Raw genomic sequence first — 17,241 nt, forward strand, 5'->3', positions numbered from 1 at the left:
TTTAGCTAAATATTATATAATGATTTATATAAATAACTAAAATTTATAAATATGTACTTACTTTTTAAGTAATATTGTAGAATGTAGGTACTAACTACATTCTCATTTGCAATTAAAATATGTAAATAGATATTTGGTAGAACCAGTAGAACCTAAGATGAGATTAGGTGATGCTGAAAACATACTTCTAAGCAATATAGCACTTGATAGCACTTTCTTAGAATATTCTTAAAAATATAATATTCTTCCCATACAAAGATGTGCGGTAGTACGTTCTTAGTATATAAATAGAAGGTTTATAGCACTTCCTTGGAATATTCTAAAAAGTACCTTCTTGGTATAAACTAAAAAGATGTGCGGTGGTATGTTCTAAGTATACACATAGAAGGTTTATAGCACGTCCTTGGAATGTTCTAAAAAGAACATTCTTGGTATATACTGAAAAGAAGTGCGGTAGTACATTCTAAGTATATACATAGAACGTTTAAGTACTGTAATGTAGTATATACTCAGTATCTGCTCTGCACATTCGCAATGGTAATTACGCACATTCTCAGTATATACTTTTTCTGAAAAGTATGTTCTATGAATCTACTAAGAACATGAAATTGTTATGTGGGTATAAACTTGACTATAAAATTAAATTTGATCGAAATTATTGTCATAATAAAATATGGTAATGAAAACAAAATGTAAGATTGAATTATTGGTTAATGAAAGTTAAAAATTTTTGTATATAGCCTTGGGGGTGAAAGTTAAAACGTTGAAGAGATACAGAAGTTGTTTAGTGTGTATAGAAATGTAAATTTGTTAACTGTAATGTTGGTTGTATAAGTCTAGTATGGTATTGATTCTGTATGAAATTAACTATTTAAAAAATTGGTGAGAATTGAGGTAACTGATATAAGATTGTTAGGTGAAAATATAAATAATTGACGGAATGTGAAAATGTGTTAGTTTAAAAATTAAAAGTTAAAAATTTTTGTATATAGCCTTGGGGGTGAAAGTTAAAACGTTGAAGAGATACAGAAGTTGTTTAGTGTGTATAGAAATGTAAATTTGTTAACTGTAATGTTGGTTGTATAAGTCTAGTATGGTATTGATTCTGTATGAAATTAACTATTTAAAAAATTGGTGAGAATTGAGGTAACTGATATAAGATTGTTAGGTGAAAATATAAATAATTGACGGAATGTGAAAATGTGTTAGTTATAGTCAAAAATATAGGAAATATTATAACATTATGCATAGAAAAGAAAATGGAATTATTTGAATTGTTAAATTAAATCGAAGTTGATAAATATGTAAATGAACAAAAGATTCAAAAGAAGTGTGTCAGCAGGATGCACAAGACACAAACTGTGTTTGGAAAAAATTAAAAGTTAAACATAGTAAAATGAGAATAAAGTTGTAAAGTTAAATATTAGAGTGGCTAGAAAGTTAAATGTAGCAGATTAAAATTTTGAATTTGTAAGAAAAAATAAAATGAAAATAAAAAGAAAAAGAAAAATAAAAAGGAAAGAGGACCTGTATGAATAAGAAGAATTAAATGAATAGCGAAGTAAAACATTTTGGAAAAGACCAACTTAGCAATATCTCCTATTCTTATTTTATGAGACACATCCTGTTGCAAAGTAAATAAGTCCTCAGAAACACGTCTCCGAAACCATAAAAGTTCTTTGTCACTCAACCTACAACAACAGCCATGTGGCCTATTTAGGCATTTAGAATTTCGAAGAATATTAATCTATCGCTTTGCGTGAGGTCTATGAGAAGCGTCCTGGGGTTCTACAATAACGTCTTATTTCTACCCATAACGACAGGGCCGGACTTAGCGAGATTTAGACTATGATTTTGAGCATGTTTCAATATAAGGACAAACTCTAAGCAAAATTTGTTATTTGTATATAGTTATTAATATAAATCAATGCTTTTTGAGTTATTGAGGATCAAAGATTTTATTTTTTAATTAACTATTTAGATGGGAAATAAGCCACAATTAAATTGAAAAAAATAAAAAATATATAAACATTTTCAATTTCTTTGCAACACGAAAATGCAGCAGCTGCATAATACTCTGGTTAAATCGGAGAGTGCATAAAGAGTCTATACCGGTTTCGGAGGTTTTTTCCTCCTCATCAGTAGTCCTATATCCTCTTCTCTCCGATTTCCCCAGGTACCCTGCTTTGGGCCTTTCCGAATTGCAAAGAACGAGATGCCGCGGATGAACTAGAGCCATCTACCGAAAAACAAAGTAAGTTATCAATCGAAGTAGCACAGAAAACGACAATAAATATCGTCTCCATACCACCAGATTGACAACAAGTGTAATACTTTCTTTGGTTACAACCTCACGATATTTAATAAAATTATAAATCATACAGGAAATTTACAAAAGCTTTTACAAAAAAGTTATTATTACCAAAATTGAAGATAATAAAAAATTGAATACACTGCTCACTTAAAGAACTAAACGAATGTCAAGTCAAAGTGAGTTATGGGTAATTGAATGTAAATTTTTTTCGACGAGTACTCACATCTAGGTATTCAAGCTCAAATAACGGAAAAACGATGCATTTTATAAAATATACCTGTTTTACACTTGTTAAAGCACTTCGGATTACTACCTATCTACTGAGCTTCAGAAGAAGTTAATAGTATTAAAAATAAGCAAACTATGATGAAAATAAGAGAACCCTTTCGAATTTTTTAGGAAAAAGTGAAAATAAAACATACGTTGTTTCCACAAAAATTAAAAGGTATAGTAATCCTAACAAGAATTTCTTTATATTAGCATAAGTAATAATTTCAAAAATTTTGACCAGTTTAGAATGCATATTTTTGAAAAAAAGATGTGATTTAAAAAAATCAGAATTTTTAAAATTATCGTAAATTTCATTTTCTTTTGATAATAGCTCCAAAAATACTTAATATACGTAAAAATGATATATAGATAACCAAGTTTTAGTTTTTTCTGTATCAAATATTTTACTTTTTTATTATTTCTGTAGGGTAAAAAATACCCGAGATAGAAACGTTTAAAGCTTAAATTTTGTTGCGAGAACCATGGAACCGGGGCCATTTAACCTTTTATTTTTTAAAAAGTAAGGGGTTTAAAAAATTAAGTTCAACGTCGTTTAATTGCCATTGGAATTAATTTTCAAATGGTTTTTAGGTGAACCTGATATCCTATAAATAAACGTAGTTATTTAAAAAAAAACAATAACATTTTTTTGAAAAAAATTTTAAAAGATAAATTTTGAAAAAATTTTGAAGCATAAATTTTAATGCTATCAACTTGTTCCAGGATTCATTTGATAGATATTTCTAAGTACTTTGACAAATGTTAATAAGTTTATGTTATAAAATGCATCATGTTCCCGTTATTTAAGCTTGAATACTTAGATTTGGGTACTCGCCGAAAAAATATATATTCAATTACCTATAACTCACTTTAGTTAGCATTAAAAGGTTTTTTTAGTAAGGGGTTAATTTCATTTTTTATTATCTTCAATTTTGGTAATAATAACTCTTTTGTAAAAACTTACAGTTTTTGAGTTATTTATGAAAAATCCAATTCTAGTTTTCGCCCCTGGAGATTTTGCTTAGTTACGTCATGATCTACTTACCCCCAAATTTTGGTTCACTATCTAGATCACGAAAGTCACAAAAAATCACTTATAATTTTTTTATTCACCTCTACCCGCACCCCTTTGTCGGCCACTCAGCGTTCCGCCCCTAGAGATTTTGCTTAGTTACGTCATGACCTACTTATTCTTAAATTATGGTGCACTATCTCGATCATGAGCGTCACAAAAAAAATAATAAAAACCGCGACTTTGACCCCTTATAACTACCATCGTCCCCCACTTTGGTTTCCGGCTCTGGGGATTTTACTTAGTTATGTCATGGTCTACTTATTCCCAAATTTTGGTGCACTATCCCGATCATGAGTGTCACAAAAAAAATAATAAAAACCGCGACTTTGGCCCCTTATAACTACTCTCGTCCCCCCACTATGGTTTACGACCGTTGGGGAAAGTCATGTACACAACTAATTCAACATATCCCCGTATAGTTTTTCCATATTACTTATCACGCAAAAAATCAGCTTCTATCTCTCCGAATATAAATTTTCTGGCGGTTATAATAATTTAATGCAGCATACGTTGTAAATCGTCTTCCTTTGAAAGATTAGTATTGTGTCGTCTGCATAACAGATTATTTTAAGTTGGTTTTCTTCCACTGAGTATCCTTTTTTTAACTTTTCTTATTATTTCATCCATAATTAGGTTGAACAATAGAGGATCAGGAAATCCCCATGTCTTATACCATTGCCAGCTTCAGTTGAGTCAGTTAGTTCTTTTATTTTTCCTTGTGTTGTTTTGATATTTTCAATCGTTTTGATTATTCGTGGAGCTATCCCCTCTTGTGTACAATAAGTAGATAACGTTTTTAATTTGACTTTGTTAAATGACTTCTTAAGGTTCACGAAACATAAATATGTAACCAGTTTGTTGTATTCTAATGATCTCTCTTGCACTTGCCTTATTATAAATATAGCGTTGGTGCATGACCTTCCCGACCTAAGCCCTTGTTGTTCGTTTGTTATTAGTTTTCATTCAGTTTATTTGTTATCACTAGAGAGCGGAATATATGCAACACAACATTACCAAAATATTCGCATATATATGCATTATTTTACTACAAATATGCAGGTATTTTTTCTAAATTTGTCTAAATATGCAAATGCATATTAAAAATACTCAAAAATAAAACAATATATTAAGTCGTAAGATCTTCAGAAAAGTTGCCTTCAAAAATACGTACAACTTTCCTCAAACAATCGAAGCCCTCATTTTTTTCTAAAACATTTTTTAATTTATTTCTAATTGTAATCCCTGTATTTCCGGGAATTTTTTGACAATGAGCAGAAAAAGTATTAACAAGATTAATCGAATCACTTAATTGTAAATTCCTTTGTTCTAATAACTTTATTAGATCTGGTAAAAAACTAAAATTAACTTTTATGAACAAAAGTTCTTAAGCAATTTGTATGTTACTTAAAGAACAAAGTACGTTACTTAAGCTGAAGAACAAAAGTGGAATTGTCTACAATTTGATGGATTTTTGTATTTTGATGCTTCTCTCTATGTCCCTCTTTATAGAAGTAAAAGCGAATTTGTCGAATAAAAACACTCTTTCCAGAAAAATTTCTTTTGTGGGACATGATGCTTTTGTTTGTCAGTTCCTCATTTAAAAAATGAAATGTGAAAATGAATGTAACTTACGATTTTGGAACAGGCCTTGCAAAATACTTTGTCTCCACTTAGCTTTAACTCGGGAAAACACTTTATCCAAGCACTTTTTTGAATGGTAGACATATTTAAATTTAATATATACCAATCACTTCAAAAACACTAAATACGATACAACGTTTACTTTAAACAAATGTTGGCCGGAAACTGACAAAATAATTATTAGACACTTAAAAGCAGGTAGGTACCTACGACTTGCTACGCTAATAAAATAATATTTTTCTGGGAACACCCATATTTGTTAAATTCAGGTAGTAATGGGAAAGTCCAGATGAGCGATAGATAGATAAATAACGAGCTCGTTCATATCGAAGTTATAAAATTCCAACTAAGAGAGGAAAATTTTAAACTTTTATATAATTTATTTTTAAAATATGCAAAATAAATCGTGTTTAGCTTAAATATGCAATGTTGTGTTTGTTGTCTGAAAATATGCAATATATGCATCTATTTGCATTTTGCATATATTCCGCTCTCTAGTTATCACTACTTCAAGAAAATTAAGAATTATAACTTACTCCTAAAATGAAATTATTTTATTTTTGTTTTCTTGTATTAGGTACCAGGAACGTCACAAGAGCTTCTGCCCGTATTATTCTGGGTCCATGCTGGTGGATACTTTTATGGATCTGGTGCGCTGCAATATTACGACCCTAAGTATTTCATGGATTATGATATTATAGTTGTAACAATGAATTATCGCTTGGGACCATTAGGTAAGTAATATAATAAAGTTTTACATACATTGCTTTTTTTGTCATCACTGCTTCATTAATTTCTTCGCAGCATTGCTCTATTTACTCGACTTCGAGATCTGATGTCGGGGCATAGGTCTGAATAATTTAATATGTATAATGTTGGTTGGTTAATTTGAATGCCTATTGATATTACTTTGTTCGATATAACCTTATAAACTTAACGTTAAATTAACGTTATCTGATCATCTTTTCCTTGGTTAGAATAAATACACTGCAAAAGCTTCTGAAAATATTCGATTCTTGATTATCCAATCAAATTTCTTTTACTGAACTCGCAGGATCATTCTTACGAACTTCTTTGTTGTTTTGTATTAAAGTAGTGTTATTGAAGAACGATCAGGGTGTTCCAGATCACCAATTTATTTAGTGTTTCACAGTGTTTAATAAATCTCTTGTTTAATAAAATTTCCAACTGAAAATTTCAAAAGATCTATTACTGTTCAAAATTATTGAACAACGAAGACGCATTGTTTGTTCTCATGGCACTCATAGTTAATAACTTTGAACTACGAGTAACAATTTTCCCAACTCATTCTGTCCTTTTATTTATTAACTAATTTTCCTATTCTCCTATTTTCTAATAACTTTAATAACTTTGAACTACGAGTAACAATTTTCCCAACTCATTCTGTCCTTTTATTTATTATCTAACTAATTTTCCTATTCTCCTATTTTCAGGTTTTTTAACAACAGAAGACAACGTTATCCCCGGCAATCTAGGACTGAAAGATACAGTCCAAGCTCTAAAATGGACATACGATAATATTAATACATTTGGAGGAGACAAACATAAAATTACAGTAATGGGCGAAAGTGCAGGCTCAACAACAGCAGGATTTATGCATCTTAGTAAAAGAACTCAAGGTACAGTCGGAAAAATGAAAGAATACCCATGAACGAACATATAAAACACGCTGTATTTTCCTGTCACAGTGTCACACAAAAAATTGGCCAGCGCAAGTATATGTAATAATTATTGTTACATGTACTTGCACTGGACAAGTTTCTTTGTGACACGGTGACAGGAAAATACAGCTTGTTTTATATGTTCTTTCATGGGTATTCTTTCATTTTTCCGACTGTACGTTATATTTTTAATTATTATTAAAGTCTAAAATATAGTACTATAGTCTATATAAATATAGTCTAAAATACGTTATTATAGTCTAAAAGTTTGGGAGGGGGGATAATTTAAGTACGCCTTTTTTGTTTCCTAGATATCTTGGTGCGTAGATAAGGTTTCTCCACGAAAAAACACAAAACAACAACTAAACAACACTATAACCCAAGAAAAAAAAAAGATCTTTTATAGAGTGGAAGTATGGCCAATGACAACATCAATAGGAAATAAATAAGAATAATTGAGCTGGACTAAAAGATGGACTATAAGATATCTGCAACTCACTAAAGAGGATAAAATATGAACAGAAGAAATATGGAACAACATGGAAGTAGAGTGCTCAATTACAAAAAGGATGGAAAAGAGAGCCCTGCAGTGGTAAGGGCATGTACAAGGAAGGCCAGAGCACAGGTGGGCGAAAAGAATATTGTACTGGTACCCGCGGGGAAGAAGATGGGGAGAAAGACCTGCGACCTGGAAAACGTACGGAAATGATATGATAAATAGACATCTCAGAGAAGGTGACTGGAATAATAGAGTGTTATGGAAGACCAAAACGGAGAACTCATTGGGAGAGAACCGAAAAATAAAAATAAGGAAATTCTTAATTAATCTTTATTGATCTTCATGATTATTTCAGGTATGGTAGCTGGATACATTTTGGAAAGTGGTACACCAATTTCCCCCTATGCTTACCAACCAAATGCCAGACAATACGCTTTTAAATTGGCAAAATTGCTCGACAATACCTTTACATCTGAAGATTCCAATCAACTTCTGGAGTCGCTTTTAAGCAAGACCGCGGAAGAAATTACAGATACAATGGTAATTATTTTTTTAAATATTAAAGTGTTTTTTATTAAGTAGTGTTTTTTAATTGTACCGCATATTGCGTATAGGTACAACTTCATTTTTTCTGCTTATTTAAAATATGTCTTTTCTACATTCTCATTGTAGCCAATTGACTTGTACATTTTCCTTAATTCACCTTGAGTCACCGCGTGTAACCTTGTCTGACTCCGCTTTGTATTGGTATGAACTGTGTTAGTTTCCCATTTATCTTTGACTGTATTTGATTATGGAAGTAGATGTTTTCAATGGTTTGTATAATATTGATTGGTATGTTTCTCCTATACAGAAGGTGTAAGACGTCTTCGACTTGGATGCGATCGAAAGCCTTTGTCAGGTCTATAAAACATAGATATGCTGGTTTATTGTACTCAATGGCATTTTCTGTGACTTGTCTTAGAACAAATACGGCGTCTACGCAGGATCTTCCGAATCTGAATCCCTGCTGTTCGTCTGCTGATAAAGTTGTTAGTTTATTGATTTTGTTGGTTAGGACTTTTGTGGTAAGCTTAAGTGCTCTGTGCCTACCTCTAAGTGCGGTGTTCAGTAGATTTATACCTCTATAATTGTTGGGGTCTTCTTTGTCTCCTGTCTTGAACATTGGTACCATTATGCTGTTTCTCCATGCGTCTGGTATCTTGCAGCTCAATATACCACCGGCTCTCAGCAGGTCCCAAACCCGGATAAAAGAGGAGGGTTAATGGGCCAGGTTAGCATCCTACCCATTGTAAAAGAAAATAAGGCTCAAAGAACCGCTATAAAGCCTCGGAACTATAAGATCCCTATATATAGGGTGAGGCAGATTAGACATTAGAGACAGACTAGACATGTGGCCTATTAGAAATATTTAGAGAACTAAAGGCAACAGAATCATGAAAATTGGAATGAAGGGGTTTTGAAGGGTGATCTATTTAATGAAAAAATTTTCATCAATTTGCCACTTCCGGTTATACCGGAAGTTGCTTAAACCTTCGTTTTTTTTAGATTTTTAGATTCTACTCGATGTCTTCTTTCTCAAAATATGCGGTTTTGTAATGTTATACAGGGTAGTTTAAAAGCTAATTACGTTTTTTTATTAATTTCGTACCAAATTTCACACCCTGTAGAATTGTAGTATTTGGATATCAAAAACTATATTTATGTTTAAATGATTTTTAATATAGTCTACTATTATTAAAAATTATTAGTATAGCTAAATGTTAATTTTAGTATACAGGGTTGGTCGAAACTCGGAATGAGGATTTTCTGAATTTTCTTAAATGGAACACCCTGTATTTTAGTATTGCAGTGAAAAGACATTTTATGGTACTTTTTTATTTCTTAAGCATTCCCTATACCTAAATGCTTTAATTTGTGCTTAATTGTTAATGGCGCCAAAAATGTTAACTACGTAGGTATTTTGATAGCTCAACCATTATTGGCAATTTTAAAGATCAGTCTAGATTAATATGTATTTATTTCCGAAAAATTATTTGTGATTGAATATTTTCACGGCCAACCTAATAAAATTTCACGTATTTTTTTTTAAATTAATGTTTCACCAATAACTCACAAATTAAAGCAGTTAGGTATAGGGAATACTTAAGAAATAAAAAAGTAGCATAAAATATCATTTCATTACAATAATAAAATATAGGGTGTTCCATTTAAGAAAACTCAGAAAATACTCTTTCCGAGTTTCGACCAACCCTGTATAGTACAATTCAACATTTAGCTATACTAACAATTTTTAACAATAGTAGACTATATTAAAAATCATTTGAACATAAATAGAGTTTTTGATGTTAAACTACTACAATTCTACAGGGTGTGAATGTTGCTAGGAAATTAAAAAAAAACGTAATTATCTTTTAAACTATTCTATATAACATTACAAAACCTCATATTTTAAGAAAGCAGACATCCAGGAGAATCTAAAAATGTAAAAATATACAGGATATTCCATTAAAAAAAAACGAAGTTATAAGCCACTTCCGGTATAGCCGGAAGTAGCAAATCGATGAAAATATTTTCATTAAAGAGATCACTCTTCAAAACACCTTCATTTCAATTTTAATGATTCTGTTTCCTTTAGTTCTCGAGATATTTCTAATAGGACTTTTATCTGCCTCACCCTGTATACTATCGGTTTAAAACGTTCTCCGTCTTCAGATAACCGTTCGCCATTCCTCTCTGTCCGCACATTGATCTACTTGCAGACCTCTTTCATCCATGGCTTTGTTTATTCCTTCCTGCCAACTTTTCCTCGGTCTACCTGTTCTTCTTCTACCTTGCAGTTTGCAGTTTTGTACTTGTTTTGGGATTCTGTCCTCATGCATTCTTTGTACGTGACCAAACCATCTTAGTTGTATTTAGTTGATTTCTTAATTTATTGTATGTGTGACCTTCATTATTTCTGGTATCCGTTCATTGGTAACATGTCCTTTTCTTGATCTTCTTGTAGCTCTTCTCCAGAAATTCATTTCGGTTACCTCTAGCATTTGTTTTGATTTTTCCTTCATAGGCCATACTTCGCAGCTGTATGTTATAATGATTTTCACTACGGCATTATAGATCTTTTTCTTATTTTGATTATTTATCTGCTAGTCCCAGAGTACTGAGTTTAGAAGTGCAATTGCTTTTCTGTCCTGAATATTTCGATCTTTAATGGCTCCGTCCAACGTTCCATCATTCGTGATTTTCATACCTAGGTATTTATATTCGTTACATTTGGTGATTGTTTCTCCTCCGTCTAGTATTAAGTCCTGCTGCGTTCCAGCGATTATCATATATTTGGTTTTTCCTATGTTGATCTCTAGTCCTCATTTCCTGTATTCCTCTATTAGCTTTCTTGTCGTGTAACAGATATCATCGGTCGTGTGTTATTAGTATTTGCTCGTCTGCGAAACAAAGAGTACCCAACCACAAGAACCCAATAGTTGTAAATAAATTAACAAAATTGAAAAAATTATAAAACTAACTTTAACTTTCGTTTTTAACCAAAGTTACCTGAAACCTGAAAAAGATAACTATGTAAAAGATTTTGTAACTCCATAAAACCAAAGATCTGTGTACCTTACTCATGTGATAAATGCTTGTATTGTAGGTCTCTAATGACGGATTTACTGCCAATCCAGTTGGAGCTTTGGTTATTTGGTTGCCAGTAGTTGAGAAGAAAGGAACACCAAACGCTATCATTACGGAGCCAATGTACGAAATTCTAAACAACGGCGACTATAATGCAGTGCCCTTTATGACAGGATTCACTTCGGAGGAGTCACTTTTCTTCCTAAGATGTAAGTACAGAGCGAAAAGTTTTATTATTATATTTTTAATATTGTCCAAGAAAATCCATAGCTTTCCATAATTTTGATATTATACCTTTTTTTCAAGAATTTTTCCTCACAAAATGATATGACTGATGTTTTTGGCGTCTTCCAGGAACTGTTTATTTATGGAATCGAATGACTCATTAGCTAGTAACATAATCGAGAGTGAAACATCACCGAAATTCACTAATATACCGTTCGATATTCCTGTAATATCCTTTATTTCCTCCATAAAATGTATAATGACCATATGCATGCATGGACTGACTACCTGAGACTATATTTCCACTTTCGTCTTTCTTCCTCTTTTTAGCTTACTATGGTCAATTTTTGGTCATAGGCCTTTTCCAACTCCTTCCATCCTAGCAACTTACTTTAAATTTCTTCTTCTTCTTCCTTTTTATAAGCAATTCTGCTTGTTCATTGGCGGATTGATACCTCTATGGAAGGCTGTCACTCCATATCTTTTGCGCAATCGGCCGATACTTCTTCTACCGATTGGTGATTTATCTCGTGCTATTTTGACCACACGTGTCTCCCCCATTCTGGTTATGTGGTTGTTCCATTCTTTTTTTCTATTTATTGTCCATTCGTTTATACACTGTGCGTTACATTGTCTTCTAATATCTTCGCTCCTCTTTCGATATCCCAGTGTATTTCCTGTAATTCTTTTCAGTACTCTCATCTCTGCCGTTTCCAGTAGTCTTTGTGTTGTGGCTGTATCGGGTCTTATTTCTGATGCATATGTCATTATTGGTCTTACACTGGCTTTATAAATTCTTGACTTCATCTCAGTGTTAATATGTCGGTTTCGCCTTATAGTGTTCAATACTGATACCATTAATTTCTATTTTGCATCTGATTGGTTCTTGACTGATTATTATTGTTTTGGTTTTCTGAGATGAAATTGTCATATTGAATTCTTTTGCTCTTATGTTAAATCTGTGGACTAATCTTTGCAGACTATTTTCATCTTGGGCTATCAATATTGCGTCGTCTGTGTAGCAGAGTATTTTTACTTCTTTGTTTCCCATTCTATATCCTCTTCCTTTGTTGACGTTTTTGATGATTTCATCCATGGTTAAATTGAAAAGCATAGGACTCAATGAGTCTCCCTGTCTTATTCCGCTGCCTATATCTATAGGTTCTGTAAGTTGTCCATCTATTCTGACTTCCATTTTGATGTTTTGGTAGATGTTCTCAATAGTTTTTATGATATCTAGAGGGACTTCTCTATTATATATAAAATACTTTCTTTAAGTCAATCAGACATAGAAATGCTGGTCTATTATACTCTAGTGATTTCTCAGTAATTTGCTTTATGACGAATATTGCATCTGTACACGATCTTCCAGTACGAAAACCCTGTTGTTCATCTGCTAAACTTATCCTCTGATTCATTACGTCTTGTAAGATTTTAGTTGTAAGTTTTAGGGTAGTATTTAATAAGTTGATACCTCTGTAGTTTTCTGGCTGCTTTTTATCTCCTTTTTTGAATAGTAGAATTAGTTCGCTCGTTCTCCATTCTTCCGGTATTTTACTGTGTTTGTTTTATGATTTTGTTAATTACTTGGTAATTTTGTTAATTACTTGTTACTTTAAATTTGTTCCGACTATTTTTTTGATATCATCGTCTTATCTCATCTGTAGTCCTCCTCTTGTTAGTCTATATAATATGTAAGGTGGTCGATGTTGTATTGTGACGTTCCAACATTGGTATTTTTGTCTAGCAGTGTGGCCTGGAAACTTCCAGTTGAGTTTGTCAATTTTGTTGTAATATCCTCGCCTTTTATTTTTGATCTTGTTAATATTTGCCTTGGTTAGGGTCCAGGTTTGGCATCCATATGTCATATTAGGAAGGTTGCACTGATTGAATGGTTGAACACTTTGCTCCTCAAGTTTTCAGATATTTTGAGGTTCTTAAGTATCGAACTGAGTTTTATAAGTTCTACCCATTATAGTCTTGTTCTTCTAGTGATTTCCGCACTTTGGTTCTCTTTGTCAAACTTCAGAATTTGACCTAGATACCTAGATATAATAGTCTGCAACTTGTTCTATTTCAATTATACACTGTGTCCGTAAAGTATGGAACATATTCTTTTTTAGCTAAACAGAGCATTTTAAGAAATAATCCTGAAACACGTCGATTTTTGATTTTAATTTACCGTATTTTAAAATAATATTCTAATATACAGGGTGAATTACTTTCGAGTAATGACGTCACCGTCATTTTTTTTTAAATGGAACACCCCCCATTTTGTCTCAATTTTCGGATTACTCTAGCTGAGCTGATTCCAAAAATGTATCACACGTTGATTCAAATTGGTACAGGGTGGACAAAAATACAATAGTTTTGTGTGTGCTCATAAAGTAACGCGTTACTTAAACTAACAATATTAAAAATACTTATTGTCTAGCGGACACAATATGAAAGAAATTATTTTTTATCAATTTAAAAGAAACATAGTAGGCTATGTTTTTGTTAAATGTCATTATTTGTTTAGTAATGATTTAATAATAAGAGGTCACCAGATTTCAATCCTTTGGATTATTTTATGTGGGGCCATCTGAAGAATGTTGTGTATCAAACGAAACCAGCAAATATTCAAGAATTAAAACAGAGACTTCGGACAGCAGTAAACAATATTTCTCAAGACACAATAAACAAGGTTCAACAAGAATTTGTACAACGTTTGGGTTATTGTCAAATACAGCAAGGGCTGCAGTTCAAACATTTATAAAGTCATGTATTTCATCATATTCTGTCCGCTAGTCAATAAGTATTTTTGATAATATTGTTAATTTAACTAACGCGTTACTTTATGAACACACACAAAACTATTGTATTTTTGTCCACCCTGTACCAATTTGAATCAATATGTGATACTTTTTGGAATCAGCTCAGCTAGAGTAATCCGAAAATTGAGACAAAATGGGGGTGTTCCATTTAAAAAAAATGACGGTGACGTCATTACTCGAAAGTAATTCACCCTGTATATTAGAATATTATTTTAAAATACGGTAAATTAAAATCAAAAATCAACGTGTTTCAGGATTATTTCTTAAAATGCTCTGTTAAGCTAAAAAAGAATTTGTTCCATACTTTACGGACACAGTGTATATAGTGGCAAAACACCCCTTTAAGGGTTACGCCGCTTAAGCTCTCTAGATCTATGTTTTGAGGTAGATCAGTCCTCATGTATCAGTCCACATCTCTCAAATATGCAGAGAGATAGAGGAACATGGCTGTCGAAATGAACCGAGGGATTTATTCCAGAAGATCAAACTCCTTACCAGAGAATTTAAACCTCAAACGTGGTCTGTAATAGATAAGGAAGGTAATCTAAAGACCGATACTGACGAAATATTGGAAACATGGCGAAACTACTGTGACGAGCTATATAAAAATAACAAGGTATCAGCAGAACATCAGTGGCCCTCTGACTACCCTAGAGAACCTACTGTCTTATTCGCTGAAGTCAAAGATGTAATTAAATACTAGTTACTAGGTGACAAAGGAATACATATCATCCATTCTATCTGTGTCGCTGTTTGGAATTCAGGAAAATGGCCATCTGATTGGTGCATCTCAATTTATATCCCGCTACACAAAAAAGGAACTACTACCAGATGTGAAAACTACCGCACACTCACTAATAACACATGCTAGTAAAATATTGTTGCATATCATCAAAAACAGATTAAAAACCTATCTACATTACCAAATACCTCAGGAATAAGCGGGATTTGTAAAGGGTAAAGGTACAAGGGAACAAATCCTGAACCTGAGACAACTTATTGAAAAGTCTAGAGAATTTCAAGTACCTATGATTATATGCTTCGTTGACTACCAAAAGGCATTTGATTGTGTAAGCTGGATAAATCTGTGGTCAATTTTAATAGAAATGGGCGCACCAATGCACCTGGTGACACTTATTAAAAATCTGTACCAGTCTAATATAGCGACAGTACGACTAGATCAGAAGTTCTCAAACCAATTCAAGACCGAGAGAGGTGTTAGACAAGGATGCGTGTTGTCACCTGACTTACTTAACATTTATGGTGAACATGTCATGAGGATGGTTTTAGAAGGATGGGCCGGTGGAGTGACAGTAGCCGGTAGGAAAATCTCCAATTTGAGATTTGCTGATGACACTACACTTATAGCAGCAAATGAGCCAGACATGTTTGATCTCCTGCGAAGAGTTGAGCACGAAAGCAATAAAGTTGGTCTGGAAATCAATAAAGCTAAGACAAAAATAATGGTGGTCGACAGATTCGACACTATTCAACTGACTAACATGTTACAGAAATACCAGATAGTAAACACCTTTGTCTATCTCGGGTCTAGTATAACTAACGATGGCAACTGTGAAGCAGAAGTTCGGAGACGTATTGGTATGGCAAAAAATGCGATGAGTCGCCTAACTAAAGTTTGGAAAGACAGATCTCTTTCTCAAAATATCAAGATGAGACTGGTGAATGCCCTTGTATTCTCAATATTTCTATACGGAGCAGAGACTTGGACTCTTCGCGCATGCGAGCGCCAAAAAATTGATGCCTTTGAGATGTGGTGCTGGAGAAGAATGCTGCGCATACCATGGACAGCTCATAGGATAAACGTTTCCATTCTAAACCAACTCAATATTAAAAAAAGGCTGTCCACAATATGTCTGCAACGAATTCTGCAATTCTTTGGTCACGTGGTTCTCAGAGGTGACTACAGTTTGGAGAGATTAATCGTTTTTGGAAACGTTCCGGGGAGAAGATCAAGAGGACGATCATCAACTAGATGGTCCGACCAAATAAAGAATTCAGCTGGAAACTCATTCTGCGAAGCTCTTAGAGCAGCTGAAGATAGAGACCAATGGAGAAACATTGTTAGGAATATTGGAAGAAGTCACGATCCTCAGTAATGGGGAAACGACAAGAGAGAGAGAGAGAGAGAGTCCTCATGTTATTTATTTAATTTTCTCGGTTATTTTTCTCCACTCTTTCCTATCTCTGGGTTTTTCTTTCCATTGTCGTATACCCGAATTGTACCATTGTAACCATTGTATTCTTTCAAGTCTTCGTTTGCCAGCTGGTGTCCATTCCAATATTGAGAATATAGTCGTAGTTGATCCTGATCTCCAAACGTGTGCTAGTCATTTTGCTCTTTGCTGTTTTATTTTACACACTATATCTTCCTTAATTTCTTCTAGTAGCTCAAAGGTCGTTCTTTGTCCAAATTCATTGTCATTTATTTTTATTGGTCCTAATATTACTCTTAGTATTTTTCTTTCTTGTATTCTAAGGTTTTCCTCATGTTTTTTTTGTCATGTTAAGGGTTTCGGCTGCATACATCATCGTCGGTCGAATTATTGTTTTGTATACCTTCATTTTCGATTTCTTGCTTAATGTCTTATTTTTTAGTAATTTTTTATTTGCATGAAAGCTCTTATTTGCTGTAATAATCCTTTCTTTGATTTCTGTTTCTCTTTCTTCATTGTTTGTTATTAATATTCCCAAATACTTAAATTTTTCGACTTTTTCAAAAATGTATTCTCCTACTCCAACCTTTTTGTTTTCAAAGGTTCTGTCAAATCTCATTATTTTTATTTTTTCGTGGTTTATTTTTAATCCAATTACCTTTCCTTCTGTTACCATTTCGTTTAACATTCGTTCCATTGCTTTTCTATTTTTTGTTATTAGCACAATATCGCCAGCGTATACTATTATTTGTCCTTATCTCATTCTGAGGGTGCCTTTGTTGATCTTCCTGACGATGTATTCCAGGACAAGATTAAACAGAGTTGCTGATAATGAATCTCCTTGTCTAACCCCTTTATTTATGATAAAATTTTCTGTCTCTCCTACTTGAGTTTCTATACTTACTACAGTTCTAC

At 32.8% G+C, this 17,241-nt stretch overlaps 1 protein-coding gene across 1 annotated transcript in view; it reads left to right on the forward strand.

Moving 5' to 3' along the window:
• The window catches only part of LOC126882397 (juvenile hormone esterase-like), an 86,752-nt gene that overhangs the window by 35,710 nt on the left and 33,801 nt on the right, over positions 1–17,241 (forward strand). The window contains exons 4-7 of the mRNA XM_050647312.1: positions 5,878–6,034; positions 6,755–6,940; positions 7,837–8,021; positions 11,131–11,320. Of these exons, the coding sequence (XP_050503269.1) occupies positions 5,878–6,034; positions 6,755–6,940; positions 7,837–8,021; positions 11,131–11,320 (718 nt within the window). The remainder of the gene's footprint in view (positions 1–5,877; positions 6,035–6,754; positions 6,941–7,836; positions 8,022–11,130; positions 11,321–17,241) is intronic.

The sequence above is a fragment of the Diabrotica virgifera genome, chromosome 3, assembly GCF_917563875.1.
Source record: "Diabrotica virgifera virgifera chromosome 3, PGI_DIABVI_V3a".
NCBI classification, from domain to species: domain Eukaryota; kingdom Metazoa; phylum Arthropoda; class Insecta; order Coleoptera; family Chrysomelidae; genus Diabrotica; species Diabrotica virgifera.